Source organism: Salvelinus alpinus, chromosome 7 (assembly GCF_045679555.1).
Source record: "Salvelinus alpinus chromosome 7, SLU_Salpinus.1, whole genome shotgun sequence".
In the NCBI taxonomy this organism is placed as follows: Eukaryota; Metazoa; Chordata; class Actinopteri; order Salmoniformes; family Salmonidae; genus Salvelinus; species Salvelinus alpinus.
Genome location: NC_092092.1, coordinates 87,268,111 through 87,282,268, shown reverse-complemented (window position 1 = coordinate 87,282,268; position 14,158 = coordinate 87,268,111). Strand labels below are relative to the sequence as shown.

General features: G+C 44.0%; 2 protein-coding genes across 2 annotated transcripts in view; both read right to left on the bottom strand.

Moving 5' to 3' along the window:
* Nucleotides 1–1,048: 1,048 nt before the first annotated feature.
* On the bottom strand, nucleotides 1,049–9,373 carry LOC139581957 (uncharacterized). The gene is made up of 8 exons (XM_071412145.1): nucleotides 8,866–9,373; nucleotides 6,255–6,347; nucleotides 5,121–5,225; nucleotides 4,551–4,660; nucleotides 4,027–4,384; nucleotides 3,518–3,683; nucleotides 1,789–1,883; nucleotides 1,049–1,570 (listed from the first exon to the last, which is right to left on the bottom strand). Exons 1-8 carry the CDS (start codon nucleotides 9,371–9,373, stop codon nucleotides 1,485–1,487), a joined length of 1,521 nt encoding a protein of 506 aa, XP_071268246.1. The 3' UTR covers nucleotides 1,049–1,484.
* A 1,659-nt stretch (nucleotides 9,374–11,032) lies between these two features.
* LOC139581812 (uncharacterized) overlaps nucleotides 11,033–14,158 on the bottom strand; it is a 13,552-nt gene continuing 10,426 nt past the window's right edge. The window contains exons 8-10 of the mRNA XM_071411997.1: nucleotides 13,462–13,627; nucleotides 11,783–11,877; nucleotides 11,033–11,564 (exon numbers count right to left, since the gene is read on the bottom strand). Coding sequence (XP_071268098.1) covers nucleotides 11,479–11,564; nucleotides 11,783–11,877; nucleotides 13,462–13,627 — 347 coding nt within the window. The 3' untranslated portion in view covers nucleotides 11,033–11,478. The remainder of the gene's footprint in view (nucleotides 11,565–11,782; nucleotides 11,878–13,461; nucleotides 13,628–14,158) is intronic.

Genomic DNA, 14,158 nt, shown 5'->3' with positions numbered 1-14,158 from the left:
GTAAGCATTTCACGGTAAAGTCTTCACCTGTTGTATTTGGCACATGTGGAAAATAACATTTGATTTGATGATCTGAAATATTGGTTACAGAGCAGAACAAAAGTGGAGAAATAAATATATTTAAATAGAGTTTTATTCTGAAATGATCACTTCACTATATACATGGATCTATTGCAGTACATTGCCAAAGCAAATAATACTTTTCAAATTTACATGTATGCATTTGGCCTGCGTCAAGCTCCCATATTAAACAATATATACATTCCCAGTTAAACAGTACTTCACAATAATTTATTATTAATTTATACCCAGCAGCATCGTACATTCACATACATCATCCTTCATAAATCCTTCATTTAGAGTTGTACATCATCCTTCATAAATCCTTCATTTAGAGTTGTACATCATCCTTCATAAATCCCTCATTTAGAGTTGTACATCATCCTTCATAAATCCTTCATTTAGAGTTGTACATCATCCTTCATAAATCCTTCATTTAGAGTTGTACATCATCCTTCATAAATCCCTCATTTAGAGTTGTACATCATCCTTCATAAATCCTTCATTTAGAGTTGTACATCATCCTTCATAAATCCTTCATTTAGAGTTGTACATCATCCTTCATAAATCCTTCATTTAGAGTTGTACATCATCCTTCATAAATCCTTCATTTAGAGTTGTACATCATCCTTCATAAATCCCTCATTTAGAGTTGTACATCATCCTTCATAAATCCCTCATTTAGAGTTGTACATCATCCTTCATAAATCCTTCATTTAGAGTTGTACATCATCCTTCATAAATCCTTCATTTAGAGTTGTACATCATCCTTCATAAATCCTTCATTTAGAGTTGTACATCATCCTTCATAAATCCTTCATTTAGAGTTGTACATCATCCTTCATAAATCCTTCATTTAGAGTTGTACATCATCCTTCATAAATCCTTCATTTAGAGTTGTACATCATCCTTCATAAATCCTTCATTTAGAGTTGTACATCATCCTTCATAAATCCTTCATTTAGAGTTGTACATCATCCTTCATAAATCCCTCATTTAGAGTTGTACATCATCCTTCATAAATCCCTCATTTAGAGTTGTACATCATCCTTCATAAATCCTTCATTTAGAGTTGTACATCATCCTTCATAAATCCCTCATTTAGAGTTGTACATCATTAGAGTATAATTTATGTTACCACTTCATTTTACAGTATCAAATCATATAGAACGAAACAAAAAATACTTATGATCCTAAAATCGAATCTAAAATGCACATATTTATATATGATTACATCTACAACATACATACAGAATAAATATGTAACAAACGTTGCTCAACATGTTTGAGAGACATATTGGATGGTGGCCTGAGGTGGGTGGGTCCAGTATCTGATCTGAGCGTCATCATTGGTCAACAGAGAATGGTGGGAGGAGAGCTGAATGGAAGAGAGGATAGAGGAGGGATGGAGGGAGGGGTCCTCCTCACAACATACTGGTCTTCACCCTCTCAAAGATCTGTCGGACCTTCACCGCCGGGACGCAGCCTTCCCTCACGATACTAATCGTACCTGGAGGATGAGGAAACACAATATTGACTGAGTGATCAGTTTCCCAGAAATCCTGGTCAGAAGATTCTTTGAAATCCAGGAATCTTTCAACCTGGATTTCTGGAAAGCCTGGGAATTTGGGGAACGTTTCCAGAATGTTCCATCCCTAGACAGGTCAACACAACCCAAGATGTTAGTAATTAGTTATTGTAGTGTGCTTCTGTTCTGTAACATCATACCTTCATCTATCTTGAGGCAGTTCACCACCGTTGAGGCTACGACCTCGTTGGAAACCCCGTCACACAGAACCCCTTGGATCTTATGGCCCAGCCGACTAGGATACACATAGAGACAGAGTCAGAGTAGGTTCAGGTTCAGGTTCAGGTTCAGGTTTAGACTGGCCCAGCCTACTAGGATACACATAGAGACAGTGTCAGAGTAGGTTCAGGTTTAGGTTCAGGTTCAGGTTCAGGTTTAGACTGGCCCAGCCTACTAGGATACACATAGAGACAAAGTCAGAGTAGGTTTAGGTTTAGGTTTAGGTTCAGGTTTAGGTTAGGGTTTAGACTGGCCCAGCCTACTAGGATACACATAGAGACAGTGTCAGAGTAGGTTCAGGTTTAGGTTTAGACTGGCCCCAGCCGACTGGGACACAGACAGATACAGATCAACACAGATACTTCAGTATAAATGGATGTTTACACAGCAGGATAGATCTGTTCAGATGCTGGTCTTATGGGTTACAGGAAGGAGACCAGTCTGACAGGAACGTGTCATGTTCAGAGTAGGTTCAGGTTCAGGAACTGTATCAATTAGTTGAGGACCATCCTCCTCAGTGAATGAATTCCAGTCATTCAATATGCTGTAATAGAATTAAGTCCATGCTCTTAGAAAAATAACCGTCCTCACTAATGTTAAACGGCACCTACCACCACTGAAATCTAATCATCATGACCCTACAGCCAGCAGAACACAAGGCAGAGGACTGATTATCACAGATACATTAGTAGAACTGGATATTTACACAGCAGGCTGACTGATATGAAACCAGTCTGACAGGAAAGATCAGACCGGTTTACAATACAACCAGCAATCCAGGATAGAAAAATACTTCAATACTGACATCACTTTCAGTTTCACGATCAGCATGAAGGGAGCATAGCTGTTCAAACTATCTGATGAAGGCAGCAGAGCATACCAACAGGCTTAAGTGCTTAAGTATAGGTGAGTACAGGTGGGTACAGGTGAGTACAGGTGAGTATAGGTTGGTATAGCTGAGTACAGGTGAGTAAAGGTGGGTACAGGTGGGTAAAGGTGAGTATAGGTGGGAACAGGTGAGTACAGGTGGGTACAGGTGAGAACAGGTGGGTACAGGTGAGTACAGGTGGGTACAGGTGAGTACAGGTGGGTACAGGTGGGTACAGGTGAGTACAGGTGGGTACAGGTGAGTACAGGTGGGTACAGGTGAGTACAGGTGGGTACAGGTGAGTACAGGTGGGTACAGGTGAGTACAGGTGGGTACAGGTGAGTACAGGTGGGTACAGGTGAGTACAGGTGGGTACAGGTGGGTACAGGTGGGTATAGGTGGGTACAGGTGGGTAAAGCTGAGTATAGGTGGGAACAGGTGAGTACAGGTGGGTACAGGTGAGTACAGGTGGGTATAGGAAATTACAGGTGAGTACAGGTGAGTTCAGGTGGGCAGAGGTGAGTACAGGTGAGTTCAGGTGGGTACAGGTGGGTACAGGTGAGTACAGGTGGGTACAGGTGGGTACAGGTGAGTACAGGTGGGTACAGGTGGGTACAGGCGGGTACAGGTGGGTACAGGTGGGTACAGGTAAGTACAGGTGGGTACAGGTGAGTACAGGTGGGTACTGGTGAGTACAGGTGAGTACAGGTGGGTACAGGTGAGTACAGGTGGGTACAGGTGGGTACAGGTGGGTACAGGTGAGTGTTATGATAGACCGTTACCTGATGACCATGTCGTGGTGCGTGCTGTCAGGTTCTCCACTGGGATTGGCTGAGGTAATGGCAAGCGGTCCGGTGATGTCACACAGGTGTCCGGTGACGGTGTGGTCAGGGACTCGGATCATGATGCTGTCATTGGTCCCCACGCGGTCGTAGGCCGGACCCACACCTGGACAACATAGGTAAACAATTAGAACATCATTGGAATGATCGCTCACAATATAGAATAAAGAAACCAAATGATATGTTGTTTCAATCAGTGGAAGTTAGTCATGCTGTCATCAAACCATTTCTCAGAGTATCCCTAACCCTAATCCAATGTAACCCAATGCTGTTATCAAACCATTTCTCAGAGTATCCCTAACCCTAATCCAATGTAACCCAATGCTGTTGCAGCCACCTCCCCCCTCCTCACCCCTCCTCCCCTCTCCTCCCCTCTCCTCCCCCCTCCTCCCCTCTCCTCCCCCCTCCTCCCCCCTCCTCCCCTCTCCTCACCCCTCCTCACCCCTTACCCAGTCTGAGGAGCCAGTCTCCCTTGCTGACGATGCAGCTGATTCCTCCAGGGTAGACGTTCCTCATGAACTCCCAGAGTAGAGAGCTGAAGGGGGGCTTGGCTGCCACCAGCTGCTCCACACTGGAGATACAGATACAGATGGGCTTCTCTGCTGGGCGGTCCTTGATGTTGTAGATGTTCTCGATGGCCTGAGGGTTCTTGCAGGATGCGGCCAGGGCGTAGACCGTATCGGTGGGGATTCCACAGACCCCCCCGTCGTCCAGCAGTCTGGAGATCTTCAGGAGACCGCTGGTCAGTCTGGAGTCTGCCACGGGACAGGACAGGGCAGGGGAGGACTTCTGCTGCTGAGTTACATCCTGAGACACAACAACACAGGGAGAGAGACACCATATGGAACACAATAGAAAGGAATGAACTGGATTGGAGAAAAGTAGAAGGAAATGTAATGAAACACATGAACCCACTCCATTCTACTCGTCATCCAGTGGAATACAACAGAATGAAATAGTTCCTTGTTCTCACCTTAACCAGAGGAGGCCCCAGGGGCATCACACTCTGACGGAAGGTACAGTTGACCAGTGATGCCAGGGCTCCATATAGACAGACGACAGAGAACACAGCTAGCATGGCAACTACAGGAACAACAACAGAAATGTGTTAGAATAGAAACACAGCTGACATCTAGATGGCAAAATAATGTGTACATTATACAGTTATTGTTTGAGCAGCAAACGTATTGATATACGGTCACGATGGATACCACATAACACTGGCTGAATGACAAACCCAACACTTCACCCACGTTGATCAGTCGATAAAGGGCAGATGGCCAAGTGTTGGTTTTGGGATTCAGCCTTACTGTATATCACAAGAGGTTGGTGGAACCTCCATTGGGGAGAAAGGGCTTGTTCTATTGACTGGAGTGGAATCAGTGGAATGGTAGCAAATACATCAAACACATCGTTTCCAGGTGTTTGATGCCGTTCCATTTGCTCCGTTCCGGACATTATTACGAGCCTCCCCTCAGGAGCCTCCTGAGCCATTTATGTAGAATATGAGTACTGTCAGTGAGGTGAAAAGCAGGTTACTTACTCTCCAGCTGGTAGGGGAGCTGTTGCAGGGTGGACAGGAGGAAACACACCAGGACTGCCTCCATGACCACGGTCAGAGACAAGAGGACCAGGTTACCATACGCAGCTGGAGAGGACATGGAGAGGGTTAGGACTGGTTACCATGGAGAGGGTTAGGACCAGGTTACCATGGAGAAGGTTAGGACTGGTTACCATGGAGAGGGTTAGGACTGGTTACCATGGAGAGGGTTAGGACCAGGTTACCATGGAGAAGGTTAGGACTGGTTACCATGGAGAGGGTTAGGACTGGTTACCATGGAGAGGGTTAGGACAAGGTTACCATGGAGAGGGTTAGGACCAGGTTACCATGGAGAGGGTTAGGACTGGTTACCATGGAGAGGGTTAGGACCATGTTACCATGGAGAAGGTTAGGACCAGGTTACCATGGAGAGGGTTAGGACCAGGTTACCATGGAGAGTGTTAGGACCAGGTTACCATGGAGAGGGTTAGGACCAGGTTACCATGGAGAGTGTTAGGACCAGGTTACCATGGAGAGTGTTGGGACCAGGTTACCATGGAGAGGGTTAGGACCAGGTTACCATGGAGAGGGTTAGGACCAGGTTACCATGGAGAGGGTTAGGACCAGGTTACCATGGAGAGGGTTAGGACCAGGTTACCATGGAGAGGGTTAGGACCAGGTTACCATGGAGAGGGTTAGGACCAGGTTACCATGGAGAGGGTTAGGACCAGGTTGCCATGGAGAGTGTTAGGACCAGGTTGCCATTGAGAGGGTTAGGACCAGGTTACCATGGAGAGTGTTAGGACCAGGTTACCATGGAGAGGGTTAGGACCAGGTTGCCATGGAGAGGGTTAGGACCAGGTTACCATGGAGAGGGTTAGGACCAGGTGCACTAGTGTTGACCAGGGCCCTATTCTCTATGTAGTGCACTACTTTTGACCAGGGCCCTATTCTCTATATAGTGCACTACTTTGGACCAGGGCCCTATTCTCTATGTAGTGCACTAGTGTTGACCAGGGCCCATGGGGCTGTATAGGGAATAGGATGCCATTAGGGAAACAACCACCAGCTCCGTTCTTCTCTCCCTCTGTGTTGCAGCAGCAGAAGAGGTAGATATAGAGGTGATTAAAGACTGACCGATGAGCATGAGGAAAGCGTTGATGACCAGGAAAGCGATGGCTCCAGCTGTAAACCCATAGGATCCTATTGGAGAGATGTGCAGCAAGGGGCCTGAGAAAACAACACAGAGATGTTTCACTGAAACAGGCAACAGAGCATGGAGACAGAAACAACAACATCAACAACAACATCAACAACAACAACAACAACATCAACAACAACATCAACAACAACAACAACAACATCAACATTAACAACAACCACATCAACAACAACATCAACAACAACCACATCAACAACAACAACAACAACATCAACAACAACATCAACAACAACATCAACAACAACAACATTAACAACATCAACAACAACATCAACAACATCAACAACATTAACAACATCAACAACAACATCAACAACAACATCAACAACAACATCAACAACAACATCAACAACAACATCAACAACAACAACATCAACAACATCAACAACATCAACAACATTAACAACATCAACAACAACAGGGTACCAGATAATAACATGGCTATATATACAGGGTACCAGGTAATAACATGGTTATATATACAGGGTACCAGATAATAACATGGCTATATATACAGGGTACCAGGTAATAACATGGTTATATATACAGGGTACCAGGTGATAACATGGCTATATATACAGGGTACCAGGTAATAACATGGCTATATATACAGGGTACCAGGTAATAACATGGCTATATATACAGGGTACCAGGTAATAACATGGCTATATATACAGGGTACCAGGTAATAACATGGTTATATATACAGGGTACCAGGTAATAACATGGCTATATATACAGGGTACCAGGTAATAACATGGTTATATATACAGGGTACCAGGTAATAACATGGCTATATATACATGGTACCAGGTAATAACATGGCTATATATACAGGGTACCAGGTAATAACATGGCTATATATACAGGGTACCTGGTAATAACATGGCTATATACACAGGGTAAAAGGTAATAACATGGCTATATATACAGGGTACCAGGTAATAACATGGCTATATATACAGGGTACCAGGTGATAACATGGCTATATATACAGGGTACCAGGTAATAACATGGCTATATACACAGGGTACCAGGAAACAACATGGCTATATATACAGGGTACCAGGTAATAACATGGCTAAATACACAGGGTACCAGGTAATAACATGGCTATATACACAGGTTACCAGGTAATAACATGGCTATATACACAGGGTACCAGGTAATAACATGGCTATATACACAGGGTACCAGATAATAACATGGCTATATATACAGGGTACCAGATAATAACATGGCTATATACACAGGGTACAAGGTAATAACATGGCTATGTACACAGGGTACCAGATAATAACATGGCTATATACACAGGGTACAAGGCGATAACATGGCTATATACACATGGTACCAGTACTAGTCCATGTGCTGGGATACCAGATAATAACATGGCTATATACACAGGGTACCAGATAATAACATGGCTATATACACAGGGTACCAGATAATATCATGGCTATATACACATGGTACCAGATAATATCATGGCTATATATACAGGGTACCAGATAATAACATGGCTAAATACACATGGTACCAGATAATAACATGGTTATATACACAGGGTACCAGGTAATAACATGGCTATATATACAGGGTACCAGGTAATAACATGGCTATATATACAGGGTACCAGGTAATAACATGGCTATATATACAGGGTACCAGATAATAACATGGCTATATACACAGGGTACCAGGTAATAACATGGCTATATACACAGGGTACCAGGTAATAACATGGCTATATATACAGGGTACCAGGTAATAACATGGCTATATACACAGGGTACCAGGTAATAACATGGCTATATATACAGGGTACCAGATAATAACATGGCTATATACACAGGGTACCAGGTAATAACATGGCTATATATACAGGGTACCAGGTAATAACATGGCTATATATACAGGGTACCAGGTAATAACATGGCTATATATACAGGGTACCAGCTAATAACATGGTTATATATACGGGGTACCAGGTAATAACATGGCTATATATACATGGTACCAGGTAATAACATGGCTATATACACAGGGTACCAGGTAATAACATGGCTATATACACAGGGTACCAGGTAATAACATGGCTATATACACAGGGTACCAGGTAATAACATGGCTATATATACAGGGTACCAGGTGATAACATGGCTATATATACAGGGTACCAGGTGATAACATGGCTATATATACAGGGTACCAGGTAATAACATGGTTATATACACAGGGTACCAGGTGATAACATGGTTATATACACATGGTACCAGTACTAGTCCATGTGCAGGGTACCAGGTATTAACATGGCTATATATACAGGGTAGAAGAGTTAGAATCTGTTCAGGGTCCTGTTGGTTGCAGACTTGGTGCATCGGTACCGCTTGTCGTGCAGTAGCAGAGAGAACACTCTATGGCTTGGGTGGCTGGAGTCTGAATTTTTATGGAGTTTTTCCTAGTTATGCAAAAAGTTAACTTGAGTTAGGATTGGTTAGGGTTAGCTTGAAGTCATCCACATACCTGTGAAGCGGTACCATGTCCAGGTGGCCCAGACAGACAGGTAGAAGGATGGGATGATGGAGCCAAACCTCTGTCCTCCTCTGACCTGCAGCCTGCTGACGAACCCCTGTACCACCGCTCCAGATACCAGAACCCAGGGAACACTCAGCCGTAGGAAGGACACGCTCTGACTGGATGAGGCCGCGTGGAGCGCCGAGAGAGCAGCCACGCCGTTGGTCAGGTAGAACAGAGCATCAGGGATCTGATTGGTCAGGGACGATGCTGATGATGATGAAGGCAGCGTCCCCTGGAGTTTCCCCGGGGAGCAAAAGCAGGACAGGATGGAGCGGAGACGGTCGGAGGAGATGGGCTGAGGACCCACCGGGATCAGACTCTTCTCAGCGATGGTGTTGATGAGGCGGCAAAATGTCCCGTAGAGCGAAGCGGAGGCGAACAGGGAACAGGACACCCCAAAGAACATGTAGTACCCCTGGAGGGGGATCTGGGGGACGGTGGAGACGGACAGCATACTCCTTGCATATAGCCATGTTACTACCTGGTACCCCTGCATATTGACTCAGTACTGGTACTCCTTGTATATAGCCATGTTACTACCTGGTACCCCTGCATATTGACTAGGTACTGGTACTCCTTGTATATAGCCATGTTACTACCTGGTACCCCTGCAGATTGACTCAGTACTGGTACTCCTTGTATATAGCCATGTTACTACCTGGTACCCCTGCAGATTGACTCAGTACTGGTACTCCTTGTATATAGCCATGTTACTACCTGGTACCCCTGCATATTGACTAGGGACTGGTACCTCTTGTATATAGCCATGTTACTACCTGGTACCCCTGCAGATTGACTCAGTACTGGTACTCCTTGCATATAGCCATGTTACTACCTGGTACCCCTGCAGATTGACTCAGTACTGGTACTCCTTGTATATAGCCATGTTACTACCTGGTACCCCTGCAGATTGACTCAGTACTGGTACTCCTTGTATATAGCCATGTTACTACCTGGTACCCCTGCAGATTGACTCAGTACTGGTACTCCTTGTATATAGCCATGTTACTACCTGGTACCCCTGCATATTGACTCAGTACTGGTACTCCTTGTATATAGCCATGTTACTACCTGGTACCCCTGCATATTGACTAGGTACTGGTACCTCTTGTATATAGCCATGTTACTACCTGGTACCCCTGCATATTGACTAGGTACTGGTACTCCTTGTATATAGCCATGTTACTACCTGGTATCCCTGCATATTGACTCAGTACTGGTACTCCTTGTATATAGCCATGTTACTACCTGGTACCCCTGCATATTGACTCAGTACTGGTACTCCTTGTAAAAAAGCCTCGTTATTGTTTTCATTGTCTTACTATTTCCTTTTTCATTTAGCAAATATTTGTATTACTTTTTAACTGCACTGTTGGTTAAGGGCTCGTAAGTAAGCATTTCACGGTAAAGTCTTCACCTGTTGTATTTGGCACATGTGGAAAATAACATTTGATTTGATGATCTGAAATATTGGTTACAGAGCAGAACAAAAGTGGAGAAATAAATATATTTAAATAGAGTTTTATTCTGAAATGATCACTTCACTATATACATGGATCTATTGCAGTACATTGCCAAAGCAAATAATACTTTTCAAATTTACATGTATGCATTTGGCCTGCGTCAAGCTCCCATATTAAACAATATATACATTCCCAGTTAAACAGTACTTCACAATAATTTATTATTAATTTATACCCAGCAGCATCGTACATTCACATACATCATCCTTCATAAATCCTTCATTTAGAGTTGTACATCATCCTTCATAAATCCTTCATTTAGAGTTGTACATCATCCTTCATAAATCCCTCATTTAGAGTTGTACATCATCCTTCATAAATCCTTCATTTAGAGTTGTACATCATCCTTCATAAATCCCTCATTTAGAGTTGTACATCATCCTTCATAAATCCTTCATTTAGAGTTGTACATCATCCTTCATAAATCCTTCATTTAGAGTTGTACATCATCCTTCATAAATCCTTCATTTAGAGTTGTACATCATCCTTCATAAATCCTTCATTTAGAGTTGTACATCATCCTTCATAAATCCTTCATTTAGAGTTGTACATCATCCTTCATAAATCCCTCATTTAGAGTTGTACATCATCCTTCATAAATCCCTCATTTAGAGTTGTACATCATCCTTCATAAATCCTTCATTTAGAGTTGTACATCATCCTTCATAAATCCCTCATTTAGAGTTGTACATCATCCTTCATAAATCCCTCATTTAGAGTTGTACATCATTAGAGTATAATTTATGTTACCACTTCATTTTACAGTATCAAATCATATAGAACGAAACAAAAAATACTTATGATCCTAAAATCGAATCTAAAATGCACATATTTATATATGATTACATCTACAACATACATACAGAATAAATATGTAACAAACGTTGCTCAACATGTTTGAGAGACATATTGGATGGTGGCCTGAGGTGGGTGGGTCCAGTATCTGATCTGAGCGTCATCATTGGTCAACAGAGAATGGTGGGAGGAGAGCTGAATGGAAGAGAGGATAGAGGAGGGATGGAGGGAGGGGTCCTCCTCACAACATACTGGTCTTCACCCTCTCAAAGATCTGTCGGACCTTCACCGCCGGGACGCAGCCTTCCCTCACGATACTAATCGTACCTGGAGGATGAGGAAACACAATATTGACTGAGTGATCAGTTTCCCAGAAATCCTGGTCAGAAGATTCTTTGAAATCCAGGAATCTTTCAACCTGGATTTCTGGAAAGCCTGGGAATTTGGGGAACGTTTCCAGAATGTTCCATCCCTAGACAGGTCAACACAACCCAAGATGTTAGTAATTAGTTATTGTAGTGTGCTTCTGTTCTGTAACATCATACCTTCATCTATCTTGAGGCAGTTCACCACCGTTGAGGCTACGACCTCGTTGGAAACCCCGTCACACAGAACCCCTTGGATCTTATGGCCCAGCCGACTAGGATACACATAGAGACAGAGTCAGAGTAGGTTCAGGTTCAGGTTCAGGTTCAGGTTTAGACTGGCCCAGCCTACTAGGATACACATAGAGACAGTGTCAGAGTAGGTTCAGGTTTAGGTTCAGGTTCAGGTTCAGGTTTAGACTGGCCCAGCCTACTAGGATACACATAGAGACAAAGTCAGAGTAGGTTTAGGTTTAGGTTTAGGTTCAGGTTTAGGTTAGGGTTTAGACTGGCCCAGCCTACTAGGATACACATAGAGACAGTGTCAGAGTAGGTTCAGGTTTAGGTTTAGACTGGCCCCAGCCGACTGGGACACAGACAGATACAGATCAACACAGATACTTCAGTATAAATGGATGTTTACACAGCAGGATAGATCTGTTCAGATGCTGGTCTTATGGGTTACAGGAAGGAGACCAGTCTGACAGGAACGTGTCATGTTCAGAGTAGGTTCAGGTTCAGGAACTGTATCAATTAGTTGAGGACCATCCTCCTCAGTGAATGAATTCCAGTCATTCAATATGCTGTAATAGAATTAAGTCCATGCTCTTAGAAAAATAACCGTCCTCACTAATGTTAAACGGCACCTACCACCACTGAAATCTAATCATCATGACCCTACAGCCAGCAGAACACAAGGCAGAGGACTGATTATCACAGATACATTAGTAGAACTGGATATTTACACAGCAGGCTGACTGATATGAAACCAGTCTGACAGGAAAGATCAGACCGGTTTACAATACAACCAGCAATCCAGGATAGAAAAATACTTCAATACTGACATCACTTTCAGTTTCACGATCAGCATGAAGGGAGCATAGCTGTTCAAACTATCTGATGAAGGCAGCAGAGCATACCAACAGGCTTAAGTGCTTAAGTATAGGTGAGTACAGGTGGGTACAGGTGAGTACAGGTGAGTATAGGTTGGTATAGCTGAGTACAGGTGAGTACAGGTGGGTACAGGTGGGTAAAGGTGAGTATAGGTGGGAACAGGTGAGTACAGGTGGGTACAGGTGAGAACAGGTGGTCACAGGGGATTACAGGTGAGTTCAGGTGGGTACAGGTGAGTACAGGTGGGTACAGGTGGGTACAGGTGAGTACAGGTGGGTACAGGTGAGTACAGGTGGGTACAGGTGAGTACAGGTGGGTACAGGTGAGTACAGGTGGGTACAGGTGAGTACAGGTGAGTACAGGTGAGTTCAGGTGGGTACAGGTGAGTACAGGTGGGTACAGGTGGGTAAAGCTGAGTATAGGTGGGAACAGGTGAGTACAGGTGGGTACAGGTGAGTACAGGTGGGTATAGGAAATTACAGGTGAGTACAGGTGAGTTCAGGTGGGCAGAGGTGAGTACAGGTGAGTTCAGGTGGGTACAGGTGGGTACAGGTGAGTACAGGTGGGTACAGGTGGGTACAGGTGAGTACAGGTGGGTACAGGTGGGTACAGGCGGGTACAGGTGGGTACAGGTAAGTACAGGTGGGTACTGGTGAGTACAGGTGAGTACAGGTGGGTACAGGTGAGTACAGGTGGGTACAGGCGAGTACAGGTGGGTACAGGTGAGTGTTATGATAGGCCGTTACCTGATGACCATGTCGTGGTGCGTGCTGTCAGGTTCTCCACTGGGATTGGCTGAGGTGATGGCAAGCGGTCCGGTGATGTCACACAGGTGTCCGGTGACGGTGTGGTCAGGGACTCGGATCATGATGCTGTCATTGGTCCCCACGCGGTCGTAGGCCGGACCCACACCTGGACAACATAGGTAAACAATTAGAACATCATTGGAATGATCGCTCACAATATAGAATAAAGAAACCAAATGATATGTTGTTTCAATCAGTGGAAGTTAGTCATGCTGTCATCAAACCATTTCTCAGAGTATCCCTAACCCTAATCCAATGTAACCCAATGCTGTTACCAAACCATTTCTCAGAGTATCCCTAACCCTAATCCAATGTAACCCAATGCTGTTATCAAACCATTTCTCAGAGTATCCCTAACCCTAATCCAATGTAACCCAATGCTGTTATCAAACCATTTCTCAGAGTATCCCTAACCCTAATCCAATGTAACCCAATGCTGTCATCAAACCATTTCTCAGAGTATCTCTAACCCTAATCCAATGTAACCCAATGCTGTTATCAAACCATTTCTCAGAGTATCCCTAACCCTAATCCAATGTAACCCAATGCTGTTATCAAACCATTTCTCAGAGTATCCCTAACCCTAATCCAATGTAACCCAATGCTGTTATCAAACCATTTCTCAGAGTATCCCTAA